The 23,573-nt window shown below is 45.4% G+C and overlaps 1 protein-coding gene across 7 annotated transcripts in view; it reads left to right on the top strand.

Annotated features, from left to right (window-relative positions):
• KALRN (kalirin RhoGEF kinase) overlaps window positions 1-23,573 on the top strand; it is a 573,479-nt gene that overhangs the window by 378,818 nt on the left and 171,088 nt on the right. For 4 of the 7 annotated variants that reach the window (XM_081085423.1, XM_081085422.1, XM_081085421.1 and 1 more), the window contains exon 34: window positions 17,439-18,903. The exons of the other annotated variants lie outside the window; for them this stretch is intronic. In XM_081085423.1, the coding sequence (XP_080941549.1) occupies window positions 17,439-17,501 (63 nt within the window). In that variant the 3' untranslated portion in view covers window positions 17,502-18,903. Of the gene's footprint in view, window positions 1-17,438; window positions 18,904-23,573 lie in introns of those variants that run through there. 7 annotated transcript variants of the gene reach the window in all.

The following is a 23,573-nucleotide window of genomic DNA, read 5'->3' as shown; positions in this document are numbered from 1 at the left end:
GGTGGGCCGGAATTCTGTATGAATCGTGGATGGAGGCATTCTGATTTTTCTCACTGATTTCTGATTCTAATAGTCACTCCAAAATAGCGGGGGGGGGGGGGGGGAATGCCATCTTCACTTTAAAATTTTAAGTCCAAATTGTGATTCTTTTTTTTTTTTCTTCAGTTTTCTGAACAATCCAAGGTCAGGACCAGGTTTGAAAATAGCTTTTTGTTCCTAGTGTGGTTCCTTTGATCCTTTGATCCGTGGTGGCAGTGGCTGGAGGAGGGGAGATGGCGGCTGTGGGCAAGAGAAAACACGGGAGGCCTGGCCGTTGGGACGCCAGAGGCTCCCTCCCTGCGGCTGCTCCATCACCTCCCAGAAGCACAGCCTCCTTCTCTCCCGAGCGACACCGCACAGTAAAATGTCTGGCTTTCCAGAACAAAATGACAAAGTGTGAGGAGTTGAGGTGACAGGTTTTCCTGTCAATGAAAGTTTGCCCACATGACTGGCTTCTAAAAGCTGCACACCACCAAAGGGTGTGAAAGACAGGGCACACTCTCCCAGGACCGCATCCCTCTACTTCATATTTTGATTTATACTGGAGGCTTGGATCCCTCCCTTAAGAGACCCACCTTTAAAGTTGCCAGTCATCTGTCAAAGCAATTACGTTTCATAAAATAAAGTAGCCAGTGAGCAGTTCGCTGCACAGGCAGAGGGAGGACACCTCAGTGAGCTCCCAGGATGCTCAGAGCTCTGTGTGCATTCACGCAGAATCCCTGTTCCTGGCGCAGCTTTGCACCAGCGCCTGTGACAGGAACAGGGAAACCACAGAATGTGATTCCCAGTAGTGAGATCCGTGTGTGAGAGCTGCCGGTGGCCAGAGGCCCAAGTCCGCTCGCGCGAGTTTGGAACGTGGAAACATAGAAGCTTTGGGAAGGAAAGGGCCTGAAAGATAGATCATCCAGCCCTCTGCCTTCGTCCTGCTTAAAAGAAACCAAGGGCCTGGCTCAGAGTCGCAAAGCCAGTTTATGGGCCTAAGACTCACACAGTGTCCTGCCTGTTAATTGGATGAAAAACAGTACTTTTGAGGTGACCCTGAAGGCTCAGCTTGAAAGTTAGACCCTTGTAGCAAAAAGTGAACATTGTTTGACCCCTATTCCAACTGCCTCCGTACCACCCTGTCCGGGCCCGGCGAATCACAGCGACCCAACGTCAATGACAAAGTGGCTCTAAAGCCCAGTGCAGTGTCTCCAGGTGGCAAAGGTGAAAGATCATTTCTCAAGTATGAATGTCTGTCACAGATTCTTTCATACCAAGTCCTGTGAGTCATCCAATGGCCTTGGTGGGGGTGTGATTCTGCCCCAGACAGTCTTCAAGGCAAATTCCCGGTTGGGCTCAGAGCGCTTGGCAGGGAGCAGGGGCGCGTGGCAGGGCTGCTCCTGCCTCTGAGCTGCCTGGAGGCCCAGCACCCGCTCAGCCCAGCCACCGCCCAGCGCAGACTTTCATTCTATTTTTTAAAATCTTGGTGGAAGGAGAAAACCAATCTCAGGGAGAACCAAGATGTCAAAGTGGATTAGCCGGCGACAGCCCAAGACAAACAAGGCCCAAGTGAGTAGGACAGGTTGGTCCAGATGCGTTGAGCTGGGAGAAAGGGCTTGAGAAGGGGAGGCGGCAGGGACGGAGCAGGGAGGGCAGAGCGAGGCTTCGAGGCTGCAGCAGAGAAGCGGCAGCTCCCAGGGCAAGGGTTTGCTGGAGGGTTCTGCACAGACCTCTTGGCACATTACTTACCCGTTTCTCCTTCAGTGTCTGTTAAAGAGAAGCAGCTCTTTCAGCGCAGGGCAGATGCCTGAATCCTCTATTAGCGCCGATGGTGGGGGGACCGGGCTGAGGGAGATCGTGTGCTTAAACGGCCGTGCTCCCCGATGACTAGAAGTGATACCAGGATGGTAAACATGAGTGGGTTTGGAAATGAACTCTTAGAAACTTCTAAGAGTTGCTAGAAATGAATGTCTGGAACCAATGCAGTGAGACTAGAAGTGGGGGAGGGGAAGGTGACCTTGAGGTGCTGGTTCTGCTTTAGTCGGAACCGCCTTTACCGTCTGTGCCATGCCGTCACCATGGCGTGCGTTGTCTGTGGCCGCCACATGGGATTCTTGGGGGAAGCCTGTCGGATAGACAAGTGTGTGATGTTGCCCTGCTCCTCGACCTTGAGCTTGGATTGGAAATGCTTGCCCGGCTTTCACCTGCCTGGCAGCTTGGTGTCACCTCCTCACTGCTGGCCGACACCAGGAGCGCAGGAGACAGATGGCGGGGATGAGTGGATCTATGAGTTTCTGTTGTCAGGGTGAGACGACGGGATCCTAGTGCCAGAAAGCAGGGGCCCGTCAAGAGAAGCAAGTGGGATGTCCTCTGTGGTGGCTTTCCATTGGGAGCGACACTGAGGGCATGACTTTGGTGCAGGGCCTCTCCCGGAGCCACTAAATAGCGATGCCCTCAAGGGTGCCCTGCTAGCTCTTCCTGTGGTGAGACCACTGATAGAAGGTGAAGATAGTGCAGGCCAGGCCCACTGCAGGTGCCCGCTGCCTCGTTCAGCCACGGCCAGCCCTGAGCAGCTGCCGCACCCTTCACCGGGTTCCCGGTGTCGGCCTGGTTGTTCGGAGCAGTCACATCCTTGAATCCAAGCTGCAGTCAGTTTCACCTCCTCGTCTGTTAGGGTTTAAAGTTAACTCTTCCGAGTTCAGGATGTGCATGTACTATCACTTTTTAATGCTCTAGTTCAGCGGTTCTCAACCTATGGGTCGCAACCCCTTTGGCGGTCGAATGACCCTTTCACAGGGGTCGCCTAAGACCATCCTGCATATCAGATATTTATATTACAATTCATAACAGTAGCAACATTACAGTTATGAAGTAGCAACGAAAATAATTTTATGGTTGGGTCACAACATGAAGAACTGTACTTAAAGGGCCAGAAGGTTGAGAACCACTGCTCTAGTTGATTCTGTTGGAAATTGCTAATTGCTGAGAGAGGACGTTGACTAGAAGTTCAGGAGCGCTCTTCCTCTCATGCGTGGCCCTGATGCTGGCGCTGGAATGCTTGGTGAAGGCTCCTGCATGCATTGTTCTCTCCCCTGCACCAGCTGCAAGGGCTGATGCTCCTCTCTGCACGTCATGGTGTACTAAAGAGAAAAGGAACAGGCTCTGTGTTTTACTGTGTCTGTTTGGTATCCTTTCAGCTGCAGAGTGAGGTCGAAAATGTTTTACTTATGCCCAGCCAGTATGGTTCAGTGGTTGAGCATCAACCCATGAACCAGGAGATCACGGTTAGATTCCCAGTCAGGGCACAACACATGCCTGGGGTTGTGGGCTTGATCCCCAGTAGGGGGCATGCAGGAGGCAGCCAATCAGTGATTCTCTCTCATCATTGATGTTTCTGTCTCTCTCTCCCTCTCTCTTCCTCTCTCTGAGATCAATTTTTTTTAAAGTTTGACTTCCTGTTTGCTGTTTCTCACTGATACATGGACAACAGATGACTTAGTGAGCACTAGAGGGTATTAAAATTTTATTTTATTTTATTTTCCTTGGGGTCTTGATGTGTGCTTTTTATCTCGTTAATTCATCAACCATTTATTGAGTTCCTACCATGTGACAGGCACTGTTCTAGACACAGAGGAGATGGCAGTGAACACAGCAGACAAAGTAACTCGGTGGCCTGCCGAGACCTTTCTCTATTGTGCTGATGTCAACCCACACATGCTCAGTTTTAACGCATTTGAAATGCAATATAACTTGCTTCACTTTATTTTCACCTTTACCTCCTCACATGCCTCTGTGACGGACACCATTGCAGCTTTTATTTAAGAAGAACTCAGCAGTTCTTTTTAAAAGATCATTTGGGAGTTCTCACAGGTAACCCCCATATTCTTAATTCCCTGACTCAGAACCGTTTCAAAGCAGGATGCTAGATTCTGCCCCTGTCTTCACTTTGCCGTAGTTCTAGTTAGCAGATTCCTGATTCAGGAAGGTGACTTTCATGCGAGGTAGACAAAGGAAAAGACCAGGAAGTAATCACATAATGCCCAAATGTTATTAAGTTTCTTCTCTCTCTTAAGACAGGAATGTCAGAACAATTTAAAAATTGTCCTTAAAAAAAGGAAAATTGTTCTAATTTTTTTTAAAAGGATGTGAGAGGGAGAGGAGTGGGAGTAGTTTGGCTAAAGGAGGTGCTTCAAATTGTGGAATCTGAAATCTGTAATGCAGACTCTATCTTACCTCCCCAACCCACATCATCTTAAAACCTCCCAAAACAAGAATGGTCACAGTTTTTATGCCTTTATACACATGGCTATTGAGAACCTTTATTACATTCATGAAAAATTTCTCAAAAAATTCCCCCCAAAAAGATGTTTAAGGTATGTTCTCTAACATTTAAATTTAAGGTTGTATTTCTCACAGGGCATATAAAGTCCAAACCACTAAATTGATTGTGTTATCCAGAGGGCAAACAAGTAGGTACTACCATTAACACATGACCAAGCAGAAAATCTGTTCATGGAGAAGAATAAAATTAGTCAGAGGCGGAATAGAAAATTATTTCAAATATGTCGGTACACTGAGTTCATTCTGTTATCCAACAGAATTTTACTGAGTGTCCACTGATGACCAGGTGCCATGGAGATTCAGGACATATAAGAACGATCTCTGTCCCTCGTGCCATAGTCCTCCGACTTGTTACCCAAAGTGTCTCATATGTGGTACCAAGTAGAGTGATTACCTGCACGTTGTAGGTGTTTGTGAAAGAGACAGTTATACTCAGTACTCCCTTTATGCCAGTGGCTGTGCTGGGCATTCAAGAAATTACAAAGATGAATATGTCAGATGAGATACATGCTTACCACACAAACGGATGTATACCCACATGGACCACAAATTTAGCCTGGGCACCAGCGAAGACTATTACACCAGAGTGAAATTTGAACTTGGTCTTAAAGTTCATCTTCCTTTCTATTTCTCGTCCTTTGTATCAGTTTTGATCTCAAAATAAGTGTTATAATCACAGACAGTATGTAAAAGACCAGTACTGCTGACACATCTGTATCAAAAGCAGTATTTCATTTTGATGTAGAATTAGACTTTTCCTTAGCTCTGATGGGAACTATTCCAGAATTCCCTTAGAATTTTTAACAAAATCTTCTTTTACTTCCTCATCATCATCTAATAGTTAAACAAGTAGTAGCATACAATAAGTACTGTTTTACACTTTTCCCATGTAACAAATCTGGGAAATTTCATAATGGGATATGTAGAGCTTCTCTCTCTCTCTCTCTCTCTCTCTCTCTCTCTCTCTCTCTCTCTCTCTCTCTCCTTCATTCTTTTTGATGGCTACATAATATTCCATTGCTTATGGTACCATAATTTATTTTACTAGTCCTCTATTGGTAGGTGTATGGGATGATTCCAGTCTTCTACCATTACAAACAAGGCTATAATCCTTGTACAGGTATAGTGTCTCACACTTGCGAATTGTGAGTATATTAATAGGATAACTTCCTAGAAGTAGAATTAGTGCATCAAGGGAATATGCATGTTAAATTTTAATAGACATTGTCAAATCACCCTCTATATGTTGGAGCAATTTATACTCCTTCCAGCTGTATGAGTGCCTGTGTCCCACAGTCTTGCAATCTTGTGTATCATTAACATTTTTTATCTTTGCCAATCTGATATCAGATTCTTTAAAAATAATCTTTATTTGTTATTGCTCGTCTGTGTTTTGTTTAACTGGTAATATTATATTATATTATTTTTATTGAAATGTATAGTATTTAATCTATACTATTACCTACTGAGAGTTATGGGCTCATCTGGTTAACTAACTGTTATTTATACTCTTATTTTTATGCATATAATGCACTCCTGATGATAAATATCTTTAATATGATGGTTTACATTAAAGCTTAAAATTTTTAATGTAACATATATATGTTGAAAACGCATAAAAACTACTGAACATGTGCATGGATAATTGTGAAGTGGACATGCATGTAATAACCATGCAGGTGATGAAAGCTAGACATTGCCATCTTTCCAGAAGCTTCTGTGTGCCCCTCCCTGTCACAACCCAGTCCTTCTCCCCAGAGGCGACTATTCTCCTGACATTCATTATAATAATATCCTCACTTTTCTTTATAATTTGACCTCCTATGTATGTGTTCCTAAACAACATAGTTTCACTGTCTCTGTTTTTAAATTTCACATGACTAGAATCATACTGTACGTTTTTGTGTGTGTGTCTTATTTCTGTCTCTCAACACTTATTTTTATGGACTTCATCCATGCTGATGTATAGAGCTGTTCATTCGTTTTCATTTCTGTATAGTATTCCATTGTTTAAACATGCCACAATGGACTTGCCCATTCTGTACATGGGATGTTTGGGGCTAGTGAACAGTGCTGCTATTAATATTCATAATATTCATATATATACACACACACACACACACACACACATGTACTTGAGTGTACTGCTAGGAGTGAAACTGCTAGGTGAAAAAAAATTTCTAGGTGGTGGGGTATGTTTATATATATCTTCAACTTTATGGATGATGTAAGCTTTTTTTTAATGCTGGTACCAAATTTACACTCCTGCCAATACATGGGAAGCTTTCCGTGGCTTTATATTCCTGCTTCTACTTGAAATCGCCCGACATCAGCATTCTTGCAGGTCTGGCGGGTATGTAGTAATACCGGGTTATGGTTTGCATTTGCATTTCCTGAATTACTAATGAGGTTGGACACCTTTTCATGTCCTTATTGGGCCTCAGGATTTTCTCCTTTATGATGTCCCTGTTCAGCCTGTGCCCCTGTTTCTATCAAGTTTTCTGTGGGGCTTTTTTTCTTGGCGATTTTAGGGGTTTTTCATATATGCTAGACATTAGTCCTTGGTTGGTTTATATGTGTGAATAACTGCTCTCATTCTGTGGCTAGTCTTTTTACTCCCTTTATATTGTCTCAATAAACGTATAATTTAACATTTTAAGGGCAATACATTTGTGAACTAGAGACTCCTATGATGTAACATATGAGACTGTCCTTATATTTAGTGTTTTAAACACACAACTCACCACTTATGTCTCCACAGAATAGTACACCACTGTGGAGACTGTGTATACAGCTCAGACCTCTGTCAGTCCTAAGTCTGCCTCTGTTCTAATGAAAGAGTACAAACTAGTTGCCTCTTTGAAATGTATCTGTCTGTTGTATTTTATACATTACGTGACAGGTAATACAGCCAAAGCAATGAAATGTGTTGGGAAAAAAGATGATGAATACATTGGATTTGGAACTGGGCTCTCTGACAAACAGATCCCAGGCCTAGGAAGACAGGGCTTGACTCCACAGACTGATACTGCCCTCCCTCCGCATTGATGGAGCGCCTGTATAGCCCACTCCCCTCCAGCCACTGTCCTATTACACGTGACCTATGGAAGAAGCTTCCTAACTGGTCCAGAGAGTCCCTTTACCTCCCTCTCATCTCTTCTCCCCTCTGCAGCTGATGTGATCTTTGTAAAATGCAAGCTCTCCCATCACTCTGTGGTGTCAAGCCCTTCAGTAGCACCCCTTTGCTCTTAGGATGAATATCCAAATCCTCAACAAGACGTATAAAGGCCACCTGATCTTGGCCTTGGCCCACTCCTCCAGCCTCACTGAGGCCACTCTTCCTTTTGTTTCCTGCCTGGCAACCTCCCTGGCCTTGCTCAGATCCCTTCCCAGCCCAGGACCTTGGCAAAGAGACTGTTTCCTCAACCGGGAAATTCTTTCTCCTCCCCCTGCCCCACCCCACCCCACCCCCCATGTGGCAGTCCACCCTTTTGCCCTCTCTTCTCCTGATCTCAGCCTGTCCTGTCACTCTCCTCCCTAAGCCATATCTCTCACAGCACTACCTAGGACCATCCGTGTAAGCATTCACATGGTTATGTGACTGCTGTCTGCACCAGACTCTAGGTTCATTTTCTGTCCCCCACTGCATCACTGAATCTAAGTACTGATCCAGAGGAGGCACTTGGGAAATACTGGTTAAATGAATAAACGAGGAACAAATAAACACAGCGCATTATGGGTAAGAGAGAGATCTACAAGTTGAGACTGAGTATAATTAAGAAAATCAAACTCCTGGTTTGATAAGTTCAGAGGAGTTTCAGCATTGGACTTTACTAAGTGGGTAGAACTTGACCAGGCAGCATTTGTGTTGGGACAGGAAGGGAGAAAGGAGAATATAGGACAGTTTGGACCCTGCAGAGTAGATACGCCTGGATGAAGTTCAGGGTTTGTGAGGTGAGCTGTGGGAAATAAAACTGGGATGATTAGTTATGTCAGATCATGGCAGACCCTGGACATTGCTTAAAGGAATTTAGACTTTACCGATTAGCATCCAAGAAACACTGGAGTGTTTTTTAAAGCATGGTGGTTATGGAATTACTTTTCTCTTCATCTGGATGAATCACTGTTCTTTTATCCTCTCATTCTTTCTCTAGGCTCAGGATGAGTCTAAGGTTAACCTAACCACAATACTCTGAGTCTCATCCTTTCTACCCGCCTCCAGTATATCAGTTCAGTGCCTCCTCTTTCTCCTGTTGTCAAACAAACTCCTTTTCCTCTGCCATCTGACACATCTGTTACTTCCTGCTCCTAGCCAGATCTGCAATTGAGCTTCTACCCCTGACTCTTCTTCCTCCAGATCCACACCAACCTTCAACAATATGTTGCTTTAATTCCATGACAAAATGCCCAGAGTATATCCCGGAAGGGGCTTCACTCCTGGCGGCAGTTCCATATTTACTCATTCGCTCCCACGTGTGTGGAGCACCTGTTTGCCAGGCGCTGCCCCAGGACGGAGAAGCAGCAGTGAGACAGAGCAGGCCAGTTCCTACCCTTGCAAACGCTGAGTTCTACTGAGCAACCAGGAAACCAACAAGCAGATAGAAGGCCAGCTGGCGACGCCAGGAGCACGTTACTGCTGGTGCAGTTGTTGTCATTGGTTGCCTGTATGTTTCCAATTTGACGTTCAGCTTTTCCTCAGTCTCAGCATCAGAAAATTATTTCCTTTTTCTCTCAAACCAGTAACATGGTTTGACTTCCCTTTGGGGGGCAGAACAACATGATGTTCCCAGATACACAGGCTTTATCTGTGGATTCCTTTTCGGCTTATTCCTGGGTAGTCAGTCTGTTGGAGTCCTGAGAATGATGCTCTCAGAATTCCTGCCCTCCCTCCTCCCCGCCCCCAGGCATCAGGTATTGCTTACCCTTTGTTTAAATCCTTTCAGTAGCCCCCTTTCTGCCCCCTCTGCTTTCTGGGAGTTTCCCCTGCTTTTTATCTTTTCTACTAACACCAGATTCATCTTCCTATAACATTTCTTTCAACATCTCACTTGTCTGTTAAAAGCCTTCAATAGCACATTTCCTTAGGATAAAGCACAGGCCCATTTCCAAACACAGTTATACAGTTTTCCCTCCTACAAATGATCCTTTAGAGACCCTTGTCTGTTATACACACTATAATGCACCTACCTTAGATTGGATCATAAGAAACTGCCAATTTTATGCATCAAAAATGGTCAAATATTGGCTATTTATGTTTCAACCTAATTGTACTTATCCACGTCATTGGCTGCCTGTATGTCTTTCTCCCATGTTACACTGTGAGCCCCCTGATGATCATGTCTTGGTCTGACGATGCTTATGTCTTCACTGTCTGCATCAGCATCTGGCACATAGCAGCTGTGGGGATCCAGTGCCCCCACCCATGTCACACTTTGTTCCCGCTGCTTCCATCTGCTGAAATGCCCACTCACTTTGCCAAATCATATCAGGCCCGCCCTCCATGATGCCTGACTCACATCTCCTTCATTGAAATGTTCACTATTTACCCACATCATCCTCCTACCACCACCTCTGAGCTACCAATATTGCCCCCCAAATCAAATACATTTGACCCATGAACAACAAGAGTGTTGGGGTGCTGACCCCTTGCACACACAAAAAAAATCCATGTATAACTTTAACTCCCCCAAAACTTAACTAATAGCCTACTGTTGACTAGAAGCCTTACCAATAACATAAACTGTAGATTAACACATATTTTGTGGGTTTATATACTGTATTCTTACACTAAAGTATGTCAGAGAAAAAAAATGTTATTAAGAAGCTCATAAGGGCCCTAACTGGTTTGGCTCAATGGATAGAGCATTGGCCTGTGGGCTCAAGGGTCCCAGGTTCAATTCCGGTCAAGGGCACATACCCAGTAGGGAGTGTGCAGTAGGCAGCTGATCAATGTTTCTCTCTCATCGATGTTTCTAACTCTCTATCCCTCTCCCTTCTTCTCTGTAACAAATCAATAAAATATATTTTTTTAAAAAAGAAGCTCATAAGGAAGAGAAAATACATTTACAGCACTTACGTATTTATTTTTTAAAATTTGTGTATAAGTAGACCTGCATAGTGTTGTTCAAGAGTCAACTGTATTGTTTTTTATTGCCCAGGGCCTACATAATATATTTTACTTTGTATGTGCCACTTTGCTTAGCATAAGATTACACTCCTAACCATGAGCGTGAAGATCTGTGTTTCTAGCCCTTATCTTTCCCCCTGGAATCACCGCCACATTTCCAGCTGCCAATGGCATCGCTGCACTTGGGTGGCTCCCTGCACTCTGCTCAGCAGAACAGAGACTGAACTCTCGTCTGCCACCTTCCAGAGCTGCTCCTTTTCTGAACCCTCACCCTCAGCTCTGCCTCTGAGCCATCTTGGTCTTCCTTCCTTCTCAATCCTTTTCCTGAAGTGGATCCAGTGGATCTCGCCATGACTGCAGTTCCTCGGCCTGGCTTTAGATTTGCATACACTAATAAAGTCTGTTCCTGGCGCTTCAAGAGGAGAAGTGTGCCTCCCAAACCCCGTAACAGGCTGTAAGCCTAGGGCCTCCGACACACAGGCCCCGCCCCAGGTCTGCCCCTCTCTGGGTCCTTCGCTGTCTGCAAACCTGTCCTCTAACTTGAGTTTTCTGGTCCTTATGTGCGATTATCTTCACTAAAATATAATGACACTTCAAATTATAATCGCCTTTGTCTACCAACCATACTGCATCACCCTGTCCCCAAATTATTTCTCTGTCCTGAGAGCTGCGTTTCTTATGTTGTTGGACCTGTCTTTGCTATTGGAATGACTTCTGGGGCCCCTTCACTCAGCACTTTGTGAGACAGCACTTCCTGCCAGTTTGCTGGTGTCCATGGCTTAGCTTTTATCTCAGCAACTGAATCCCAAGACCCATGAAGACAAGGCTCGTGTGTGATACCTTGTGTTGTCTACAGTACACTGAGGTAGGGTTAGGCATTCACAGACAGTGCTCAGAAAATTCCTGTTTGAACAATACGTGTTGTGTGTATAACTTCTGTCTGTGTACATTTATGGATTTGCATGTGTCTCTAGGTGTATTTCCCGTACATGCTCTAAGAAGTAGTCATCCACATGGCCTGGGAGGCAGGGATGGTTTGGATATTTTCCCTGACCATCAGGCCCATGACATAAGAAACCTGTGAGTCATGTGCTCCGGAAGCTCACGGCTGTGACTCGCACAGGTGGAGGGCCTCCCTGAGTCGCAGCCTGCAGGTGCTTTTCTTTCCCACCTGCTTGGGAAAGGTCTTCCTTTTCCCTCTAATATTAAAGACTAATTTTTCTGTCAAACATAAATGAGAAATGTGTGTATGTGTGTGTGTGTGTGTGTGGGTGGGTGTGTGTGGGTGGGTGCGCGCGCGTGCTTATATGTATACACAGGGAGGGGTAAAAGTAGGTTTACAGTTATTCTTATGGAAAACAATAATAAATAATAATACCAGAATAAACTCTGTGTTTTGTGTACTTACAACTGAAAACCTACTTTTGCCCCACCCTGTACACGTGTATATGTATATACATATGTGAATGCATATATGTATATATGAAGGAAATAAACCAAAATATAAATAGTGGTTATTTCTGAATGGTGGCTTTTTCCCAATTCTCTCAGGTAAGAAAGTTACTTTTATTTTTAAAAAAGCCAATAGATGTTATTTTTAAAGAATAAGAAGGGACACAATTAGTATATTATTGCCGAGGTCCATCCTATGTGTGGTCCAAGGACAGGGGATAAGCAGGTGCCTAGGAGGGAGCAGGTAATCAGCTTCTCAGTATCTCAAGATGAGACAGAGTGACCAGAGGGTGACTGGGACTGACGTGCAGGCTGGGCCAAGGCTGTGAGCTGCAGAACTGGCAACTTGGTTTGTGAAGGTCAGGGGCCTTGGTCAGTGAACGGAGCAAGAAGGCAAGTTTGGCACAGGGTAAGGAGATAAGGAGAGCTTGAAATATTCTTTCAAGTTCATGATGAGATTTCATGAAGACAGGTGCATTGGGAGAGAGAGAAAGCAGACCTGCTTCAAGTTTGGTTGTAGTGCCTTGTGGTTCCAGAGAGAGGGGGGTCCGGAGTGACTCAGTGTGGGGGCACGAGAACCCGGGAGAGGAGGCACAGAGAGCTTCATGAAGGAAAGGGGTGGGTGCTGCATGGGCAGCAAGGTTTCCAATAGGAGCTGCATCATCACCTTAGGTCAAGACCCATTCCTCCCCCCCTCCCACACCCTCCCCCCCCCCACCCCAGTCTAAGGGCAGAGGGAATGTTTCTGATAAGAATCCTTGATAATAAGGCAGTGTTTAACCTTTCTGAACTTGAAACAGAACAATTATACAGTGGGGCCTTGACTTACGAGTTTAATTCGTTCCGTGACGGAGCTCGTAACTCACATTACTCGTATGTCAAATCTTAAAGTGAACAAGTGAGACACGTGATGCTGGGCTGATGTGGCGTTCACTGTGACGTTCGCTGCGCCAACTAGTGGTGGGGTATCTGAAGCTGGCTCATAACCCGAATTTTAGCTCGCAACTCAAAGCAAAGAATCGGCCGAGAGACGGCTCGGCTCATATCTCGAAAAACTTGTTAGTCGGGACACTTGTAAGTCAAGGCCCCACTGTACATGAAACAAGTATTTTCAAGGATGTTTCTTCCACACTGTCTAGTTTCATAGTTCCCTCGGAGGGAGGGCTCCCTGCGCAGAGGGAGAAATGGAAAGAGGAAAAACAGGGATATTGATTCTTCCTCTTTCTCGGGGTGCTGTGCTAGAACAGGGAGCACCCAGCCTGTCCCTTGGGAGGGAGCATCGCAGAGGTAACTGCACCCCCGAGGCCTCCCTGCTCCTCACTGAGCTGCCCAGCCAGGAACCTCCTCAAAATTCAGGATGAGGAGCCCTGGGCTCGGTGCGAGCAGCAAACATGCATCTAGAAGCCAAAAGGAGGCCCCTCAGGCAGAGTAGACAGCATGAAAGAGCAAACAAAATCACAAAATTAACCCTTGAAAAAGATCTAAAATGAAAGGACAGCGCACGGTTTTCATGTCTTCTCCATATGCACAATTCAATATTTTTCCTATTCTGTGGCTCAGTTTTTGATGCTGATGGCTGCATCCAGGACAATTTCCAGTCTGGGCTCTAGTTTGAAATTCGCGGTGGAGGAACACCACCAGCACGTAAGTCCCCACCAAGGGCCCTGCCCACCACCCATCTACCCTACCGGGAGACACAGACCTTTCCCTCAGAGTCCCTGCGCCCCCTGGCAGGCCGAGGAAAGCACAAAGGCTGCCTGCAGGGAAATGGCCCCGGCATCACCCACTGACAATAACAGCTGCCCCCTGCCTTTCCTACCAAACGCCTCATCTGAGCCTGGCATTTCATGCACAGTCTCTCACTGATCCTCACAACAGCTCATCGAGGTAAGTGTCATTATCCTCGTCTTGCAGAAACGTCACTCAGAGAGGTGAAATAACTTGCCCAGGGTCACACAACCAGGAAGTGGCAGCTCTGCGATTAGAACCAATGTCTTTCCTGGACATCCACTATGCACACTGCCTTCCGCTGGCCAAGTCCACTAAAGACAACAATGACATGATTCAGGCAGAAACACACAGAGTGACATTTTGGCCCACCTGGTGTCCGTCCTGTCATTTCCCCCTTCCTGATCCACTGAATGAAACATGCCTGAATTAAAATACTGAGAACATCCTATGTTCCATGTGTTGTTGCATGTAGCAGTTGCTCACTGCCTTCTGTGCTTAGCACAAGCCAGGAGTGTAGAGGAGGCCGCTTACTATGTCTCAGCCACTGGAATAGTCATTCAGGCATATCCCTGCCTCAGTGGTTCCCTAATCCATCAGATAGAAATATCCAGAACATGTAGTCAACTGAAGATGCACTTAAAACATATTGAAAAAATAGTTGCCTTAAACTCTTTGTGGAACAAGAAGCAGTATAAATTTATAATATAATAAATATGTTCCCCATTGGTGGCTATTTTTATTTCACTGATGTCCAATGATGTCTCTTGTGCACCCAGGGTTGGCAGACATCTCTCTGTAGCTCAGAAAACTCCTATTATGAGTGTCTAGTATTAGAATGAGACCTACAGTATATTAAATAAATATGTAAAGCAGTTATATGAAGGGGTCTGAGCCTGAATAGTGGGAGATGCGAAATCTCAACACAGGCCCCTCCCCTCCAAAAAAAAAAAAGAATGCTGGGAGAGCTGGTTAATCAAAGCCACTGTTCTATCAAAGTGGGCCTCACTGATTCTTGCTCTTCGTGGAAAATGCCAAAGCCAAGGGCTGTTGGGTAGTGTGTGCTGGTAGATGTGTAAATGCAGTGGAAACACTGCAAAGCTTCGGTTTCCCAGTGATGGAATGGTTGGGACATAGAAAAGGCCTCTGTGCTTAGGATTCCAACTCAGGGAAATTACAATTACTGGGAAATTCTTCAAAAAGCTAATTCCAAGCCCCACCTTGGCCTACAGAATCAGAATGCCAAAGATAGAGGGTGATTGGATATGGATGATATGTGAATTTCAAGCTGAGTTATTTTCTAAATAATAGAAATCATTAGTGTTTAAGAATAATTAATGACTTTTTTTTTACACTTCCACTTAAACTTTTCTCACTAGCCCTTTCCTCAGGCCAGATTTTGTGCATGAGATTGTGAATGACTGTCATTTACCTATGCATTGGTGCGAGTTGCTCTTTCAGGGTACCAGCTGGGCTGTGCAAAATAATGGCTCCCCATGTAAAAGTGTCTATATTTTCCCAGGGTTTTAGAGAACAAGTGTTCAGTTTGCCTACATGCACTTATTTCTTACGTGTCTCATGTATCAAACCATCATCAGACAGATTTGCAGGTGCATGGAGACAATCACAACTTGAGGTTTAAGAGGGATACAATTTTTTATGCAAAATCTAATGAATATTTATAGTAAAGTGACCCAAACCACTTGTAGCCAAGTCCTCGAGGATAAGATGGATCCTCAAAATATGCGAAGGGTGCTTCCCGAGATGTTTGAAATCCACAAGCTTACAACATACATACCGCATCTAGCAGATGGAGTCTGCTTTACAAGAGGCAGCATAGCACTGTGGGTAAGGATAGCTTTGGATCAAGCCTGTCTCGATACCCACCTCACCCCCTCCACTTACAGTTGTATGATCCTGGGCAGGACCTCTCATGCTTCAGTCTGCAAAATGGGGGTAATGGTATTACCCACCCTGTCAGCTGTGCTGCAAATTATGTGAAATGATGCACGCCAAACACATGGCACTTTGCCTGACACATGCTAAGCCCTCAACAAGCATTAGCTGATAATAGTAAGACTAATAAAAATAATGACATAAATTAGATCTTAATAAAAATATTTTTAAGAACTGTTCTCCCTTTCAGAATTTCAACAACTGTATAAAGTATGTCAAACTCAGTATTTCTAAAACTATTGAATTCTGCCACTAAAATAAATTCTACAGATCTTGTAGCACATATATACACTAAACTGGAAATGACGGTGAATTGTGATTTAGGGGACTAGCTAATCGGGACAGCTGATACCACCCCCCACCTAATCCCAGGGAATGTGATAGAATGTGAAATTTGACAGACCCCTCTTCCCTGGTAACTGTGAGCTTGGCGGCCACCACTACCTTCACTAGGAGTTACAAATGCATGTACACTCCTGGCTTTCCTCAGAATCTCATCTCCATTCTAAGCCCTCAGTACCCCCTGTCTTCCCCACAACTCAGGGTGACCACCATTTGAACCTGATGCTGAAGTGTTTTCTCTCCCTTAATGAGCAGTTTTTGCTGGAGTTCTTACTAAGGCTTTGAAACTGCTGCTTTCATTTCTATAAGGCAAGTATGAGAAACCTTTGATATCACAGGCTGAGCCACAGTCAACTGTGAGATCAAACTCTTTAATGTATCTTGACCTTTTCTCTTGGCCAGCAGCCATTGCTGTTTCGAATATGTCACTCCCCCAATCCCACTAGAAGTTGACCTTCTTGGAGGGACCACTGTTCTTAGAGAAACAAAGATCCATTACTTCAGATGGCCCAGTAGAGGTGGTGTAACCGGCCTGGAACATGGAAGCTGGGTTTGCATCATGGCCCAGGTGCGCTCACTCTCTCACTCAGGCACCTATTCCCTCAGCTGGCCCAACCAACCCCATGCCCTGGAAGAGTTGCAGATTGCCACATGTCACAGACCCATTACTGCTAAAGATCTACTGCACAAATGGGTACACTGTTCTAAGTTTCTTTCCCCCAGTTGAATGTCATGGCAAGACTTGGTAGGGCATAGGGACCCTAAAAGGGCTGAAACACGAAAACAAAGCAAAAAGGCATAATAAGCACCAATGACCACTGCCACTAGGACCTCATATTTCATGCATCTCTATGTGTATTATTCCTGGCTCTACTGCTTATGGGTCTAGGACAGTGGTCGGCAAACTCATTCGTCAACAGAGCCAAGTATCAACAGTACAGCGATTGAAATTTCTTTTGAGAGCCAAATTTTTTAAACTTAAACTATATAGGTAGGTACATTGTTATTAACTTAATTAGGGTACTCCTAAGGCTTAGGAAGAGCCACACTCAAGTGGCCAAAGAGCCGCATGTGGCTCGCGAGCCGCAGTTTGCCGACCACAGGTCTAAGACACTGGGAAGCCACGGCAGGATTGTCCTCCAGGGGACTAATGAGAGGAACAGTGTGTGGTTTTGAACCCTAATCAAGCTGGCAAAAGTGGCCACTCAGCGATCCTCATCTGTGTCCTGGGCCTGCCTGGTCTCGTCTGAATGGCCAGCCCAAGGAACGCCCTCCCAAGCACTGCTTGCTCCATCACCTCTTCTAAAACCATTGTGTATTTGCCACATTGCACTCTGTGCACTGGGTCGCTAGAAGTACAGTAGGTTGCACTGATGATGTAACTCTGTTTTCTATAAAGGGCTACGTGATCTCATGCAAATTTTTGGAAAGTCATATGCAAATCACAGAGCCCCGGCCCTTTTCTTAACAGGATGGCAACCTGGCTCCTCGGTGGCACCTGGGACCTGGAGATCCTTTCTCCACTTACGTTTAGCGCGCAGCCTGGGACTTGTCCCTGCAGCTCTCCGGGGTGCCGTGCCGCCGTTGAGACCTCCCACCTGGACTCCCATCACCCACCTCTCTTGAGACTGCTCTGGCAGGGCTGGTGTGGGCTGCAGCCTCTGCCCAGAGGGCAACATGTTCCAAGCAAAATCTACCCCCTGGGCTGTGGGCTCACCCCTCAGGGCTCCCTGCTTCTCTACTGGGTGCAATTCGAGGTTGCCAATCTTCTCTCCAAAGTCTAAAATGGTGGGACAGTAGGGAACTGTGAGAGGCCTCATGACCCAAGATACTTCCCCCAGCTCCCTGTCTGAACCCCAGGGACCCCAGGCCCTCGCTGCCCTAGAGGTCTACGGTGTCAATGGACAAGGTCAATAGAGGGAGGTACTTGTCTCTGGAGTTTTTCTCCAGCTTGACCGTGTCTATTGTCAGTAGCCCCCAATCTGGAAAATGCCATCTCTCTAATCTAGCCTGCTTCCCCAACCTCATGAGAAAGAGGGAGGAGGAAGAGGGATGGTTTATGATAGAGAAGAAGAGGGTTCACTCTAGCTGTCCCCAAACATTGGCAAACATCCCCCAGCAAATGTTCTATCTGCTTCAGCCTACCCCGGTTGTGTCAAGATTTTCTAGTTTCTTCCTAACATCACTCACTCCCAGGGTCTCTGGTTCAGAGACCTCCCTCCCGACCTCCCGCTGCATCCAGATCACCCTTTCAGGGGGTGGGTGGGAAGTAGGAGAAGAAATAAATTAAACGCTCTGGTGACATGTTGATCGTTGTGGAGACTGGAGGATGGGTATGTGGGCGTTCATTATACCATTCTCTCCACTTTTGTATATGTTTGCAGTTTTTCATAATAAAAAGTTAAAGAATAAAAAAAAAAGTCCTTCAGCTTCTGAGACTTAAGAGAGAGCCCCAACCCCTAACAGTTTCCTGGAAACCCCACATTAAGGCAAGAGGCAAAGATAACTCCATTACATATATATGTATATATATATTCATTTTCTAATTTTTTAAAGGCCCATTGCTTTATTTTCAATAGACTAAACCTCATTTCTAAGAGGGCCCAACATTGGGCTCACTCTCCCCAGCTGGGCTATGGGGGAGGGCTGGGTAAAGGGTCCTGAAAATCCTGAAAGTTTACACTTCCATGTATCTCACAGTCGCACTGTGAGGACGGGGTCTGTTCAGTGTTCTGAACTCGGGGAAGCGCGCGCTCAGTGCAGGTTGTGCTCTGGATTGGCACCTGGCTCAGGAAAGGACTGTCTTTGTACTTGAATTTAAATCCAATGGAGAACCTTAACACGGGCATTTGCATGACTGAGAATTGCTGCTGTCTTTTTTCCGTATGTCACTTTCTTGAATGTGTTCTAATAAAATGATTCTAAAGCAGGCTGTTGATATACAGTGATTTATAAATACTTTCTGTCGAGTGCTGAGGCCCTTAATTTTTTTTTTTTTTTTTTTTTTACCAAGAATCCACCCTGTCCCACTTCCTGGAAAGATCTGTCTAGCTGGGGACAGATGCCCTGAGCATGCGTCTGGCAGGATGGCGGCACCACTGCAGTTACCATCACTAATAAGAATTATGTCAACCACAGCAACGTTGCCTTCTAGTTGCCTAGCAGCAGAATTTATTCCCCAAAGTGAAGAGGGCCATATGCAGTAGATGAGTGTGGGGGGGAGGAGGTGGAGGAGGCAGGGCAGGAATAGGCCTGTGAATCAGTGGACCAGGGAGCGGTGGAGTGGAGAGGGGCGGGTGGAAGGAGAGACAAAGGCAGCGGATGATGGGGAGGCAGAGTTCAGACTCGGCCTGTTCAGTGATAAATCTCAGCACATTCAATGGTAATCAGTTGTTAAACTTCATTTATAAAATTGCACCATGGCAAGTGACAAACCTCAAAAATCTCATTAAGCAAACTGGAAGCTAAAGGAGAAGATAGGTATTCCCAAAGATATCTTGAGAAACACTTCTTTTCCCCCCAATCTTCATTCCCCTTCAGCCAGACAGGTTAGGCCACCGCCATGGCCTAGTGACAAACTTGGGCTAGTTCTTTGGGAAAGGAGGCATTGTTAGCCTTACAAGGGGCAGTGAAGGCAGAACCAGACAAGGAGGCTTCCATTTACACGCACCTTCCTCATCCCAGAGGCCGGGAAGGCCCTTGATACACGTCATCTCTAATGTTCACAGCCATCCTGAGAGGCAGGCAGTATTGCCTTCATTTCCAGATGAAGCACCTGAAGCTAAGGGAAATAAATAACTTGTGCAAAGTCATAAAGCTAGAAAATTGCAGATCTGTGATTCAAGTTGGGTCTCTATCCCTAAGACCCTGCTTTCTCAAACCACAGGGCTGATGGCCCACTGCCCAGCCTGGCTCTCCCTTGTACACTGCATGGCCCTCACTTTAATGAACTGTGCATCTTCTGTCTGCCTTGGGGGCAGAGGGAGAGGTAGAGCCAGCTCAGCTCTCCTTGTGTGGTTGGAGATCCCTTCCAGACCAGGGTCTTTGCAACCACATCCATGTGCCTGTGACTTAATAGTGTAGAGCACAGGCTGTTGAGGCTGAGATCACCAGTTGGTTCCCATAAGAATGTGCTCACTCATCAAATATTTGATCACCTACAGTGCTAAGCATCATGAATTACGGAGGCAAATACTTATAGACTCAGCCCCAGTGTTCACAGATCTTACCAGTAGGACAGACATTAATCAGGTGACACATGAATGTAATTACAGCTGGAAGGGACCTTGGAGATCATTGAGATCAACAGATGACATTGAGACCTGGAAATGCTAAGCAATTTGCCCAATGCCATATAGCCAGTTAGGGACAGAATAAGGACTGGAATACAGAACTCCTGATTCTTATTCACAGACAACTCTTTCCCTACCACATCACAGTCTAATCTGTTGCGCACCTATGGACTGCCCCCTAACCCTGGCCAGCCATGTAAACATGTTGATCAATCAGTACATTATCCCCAAACCAACTACGGGAAACCAGACGGCCTATTTGGTAATGCCAAATGGTACAGTGAACCACAGCCCCGAGGATGGCATCTACCAAGCCTTGTCTGCAGGAACAGAGAGGCAAGGCTCCCCTGCTGTAGCCACGCTGCCTGTGAAGGATGTTCGCAGGTGTTAGGTGTTTTGGTCTGACCCCAACATTTTCTCATCTCCCAGGTTCAGCAGTCATTCAGGCACTCATTAATTAAGCACATATTTATTGAGCATCCCTAGGTGGCAGGCATAGTTCTCAGAGCTGAGTAGGGCACACAGCAGTGAGCAAAATGGGCTGCCCTTGTGGAGTGTACATGCTAGCTGGGAGACAGACAAGTACATAACACAGCATCTTAGAAGGTAATAAATGCTACAAAGAAAAATAACAAAGGGATGTAGGGAGGGCCCAGGGGAAGGGAAGCATTTTTAGGTAGGGTGTTGGGGAAAATATCTCCCTGAGAAAATGATGTACTGGGGCATCATTTTATATTCATCCTCTCTCTCTCTCTCTCTCTCTCTCTCTCTCTCTCTCTCTCTCTCACACACACACACACACACACACACACACACACACACACACACATATAGCTGTGCAGTGTGACTTGAAAAGTCCCTTAAGCCTTCCTCTACCTCCTTCAGAAAAATAAAGATTTCTCAGTAGCAGATCCCAGAGCCCAATCCCCACCTTTCCTTTCTTCCTTTGCGCTAACAGTGGTTCTCACACTTGAGCATACATCAGAATCACCTGGAGGAATTGCTAAAGCACAGACTGCTGGGCCGCACTACCAGAGTATGTGATTCAGTAGGTCTGGGGTGGATACATGAATTTGCATTTCTAACAAATTCCCAGGTAATGCTGATGCTGCTCATCCAGGGACTACACTTTGAGAGCCACTAGGTGAAGCCATATAGCTATTAGATCCCTGTAAAAAAAACAAACTATTATCTGAGTCTGGCCAGTGTGGCTCAGTGGCTGAGCGTCAACCTATGAACCACGAGGTCACAGTTCAATTTCCAGTCAGGGCACATGCCGGGGTTGCGGGCTCAATCCCCAGTGGGGGGCGTGCAGGAGGAGCTGATCGATGATACTATCTCTCTCTCCCTCTCCCTTTCTCTCTGAAATCAATAAAAATATTTTTAATTAAACTATCACCTGGAAAGGATACATCCATTCATTAGGATCTCTGGATTCAAAGTAGCTCTCCGACGAGCAGGATCCTTGAGAAATGCGACTCTTTCCTAACTGGGGTAAATTTCGGAAGCCACAGCCCAAAACCTCCAGGCATGGAGGAGTCAGAGCCAAGGACAGATTCTGAAGAGGTGGTGACAATAGTATTTCATTCCTAGTCTATCAATGCTCTGCATCTTCATAGCGTTTAATACTTTTACAAGCCCTTTGCCCACAGCTCTCTTTGGAGACAGTTAACCTGTTAGGTAGGCAGAACAGGTGTCATTATTACATATCATAGATGAGAAAATTGAGACACAAAGACATTACATGGCCTCCCTTGGGCATGAAGAATGAGAACCCCTTGTGGCCTTACACCTTGCCCCGTGTTCTTTCTCCTTTAACACTCTTCATGACATAGCTGGAGCTTTCTCTTGGGGCTTCTACCTGGGCCGTTAAAATCTAGGACATAGAGTCACTCTTTGCCTGTCGCTCTGTTCAAAATCCCACTGCTTCAAGCAGATGATTCATATGGGTGATTAATTGCAGCAAACACTAGGCCCTGCATGAGTTTTCTCTGCCACAAATGTATTTTTTCCTCTTCTACCGCCAGATATTGTTCAGAGAAAATGCTAACTCATTTTGGCATTAGCCTAAGCTAGAACTAATCATTATGAAAGCAAACCTGCTGGGGGAAACGCACACACGATACTTTCCAAAGACAAATAGAAATGGCATTTTGATTATATATACCGTTGCTTCCATTCCATTAGTAGGGATAATTGAAAGTTTTCTGTATCACAAAGCACACAGCAAAATGAGAGTGGGTTTTGTTAAATGTGATGGCTGGTGAATCCCATTTTCAGGTATTTAAATATACCAGAGAAACATCATGGACATGAAAGATAACTTCTAGCACTTGCCCTTCTGGTTATTTTCTCCACAGTGAGTGAGGTCTCCCACTGAAGCTCATAGACAGTGACCCAAGGTTACAAGGAGCTATCTCTCTTCAGCTTCCATACTGTTTTTGACCATCCAGAAGCTTAAAGTTTTCAAAATTTAAAACTGTCCTCATGGGCCCAGCCAGTTTGGCTCAGGGGAAAGAGCATCGGCCTGTGGACTGAAGGGTCCCAGGTTTGATTCTGGTCAAGGTCATGTACCTCGGTTGCAGGCTCTTTTCCCAGCCCTGGTTGGGGCGCGTGCAAAGGCAACCAATCGATGAGTCTCTCTCACGTCAATGTTTCTCTCTCTGTCTCTCTCCCTTCCACTCACTGAATATAAATAGAAAAATACCCTCAGGTGAGGATTTAAAAAACAAACAAACTGTCCTCATTGGTCTCTCAACCCATTGATATTCTGACATCTTCCTTTGGCACTACCATTGGGATCCCTCATTGACTCAGTAAACATTTATTAAGCATTTAATGTATACCAAACCCTGTAAGAGCCACTGAAAAGGCTACAAAAATGAGCTAGATACAATCCTATAATACCATATAATAGGTTCACTCTGTAAATTATGTGGAATAATCAACATGCAAGTGTATTCTAGATGTAAATTATAAACCCTTGTAAGCATCCCCCCATTTCTATTGTCTGTACTCACTTTGTACTCAGATAAAACTAATTGATGAGTTATGTTAGCTTCAACACAGAGGAAAGACACTAGCCCTGGGAGGAGAAGAGGGCTGAGGCAGAAACTCTGCTCTGTGGTTGGAGCACACATGGAGATCTGCGTCAGCCGAGGCATGGCAACAACAGGGCAGCGGGACCTAAACTCTGCTGTAGATGTTGCACATGTGGATGATAGCAAATTGAATGTGTGAGGGTCATAGAGCTTGGGGGATTAGAAATCCCATATCGATGAAAGATCCAGTGTGAATGTGTTTTTGCTGAGTTT

This window comes from Myotis nattereri (genome assembly GCF_964212035.1).
Source record: "Myotis nattereri genome assembly, chromosome: 3".
Classification (NCBI taxonomy): Eukaryota; Metazoa; Chordata; class Mammalia; order Chiroptera; family Vespertilionidae; genus Myotis; species Myotis nattereri.
The sequence above is the reverse complement of the archived record's forward strand: the minus strand, read 5'-3'. Positions and strand labels throughout refer to the sequence as shown.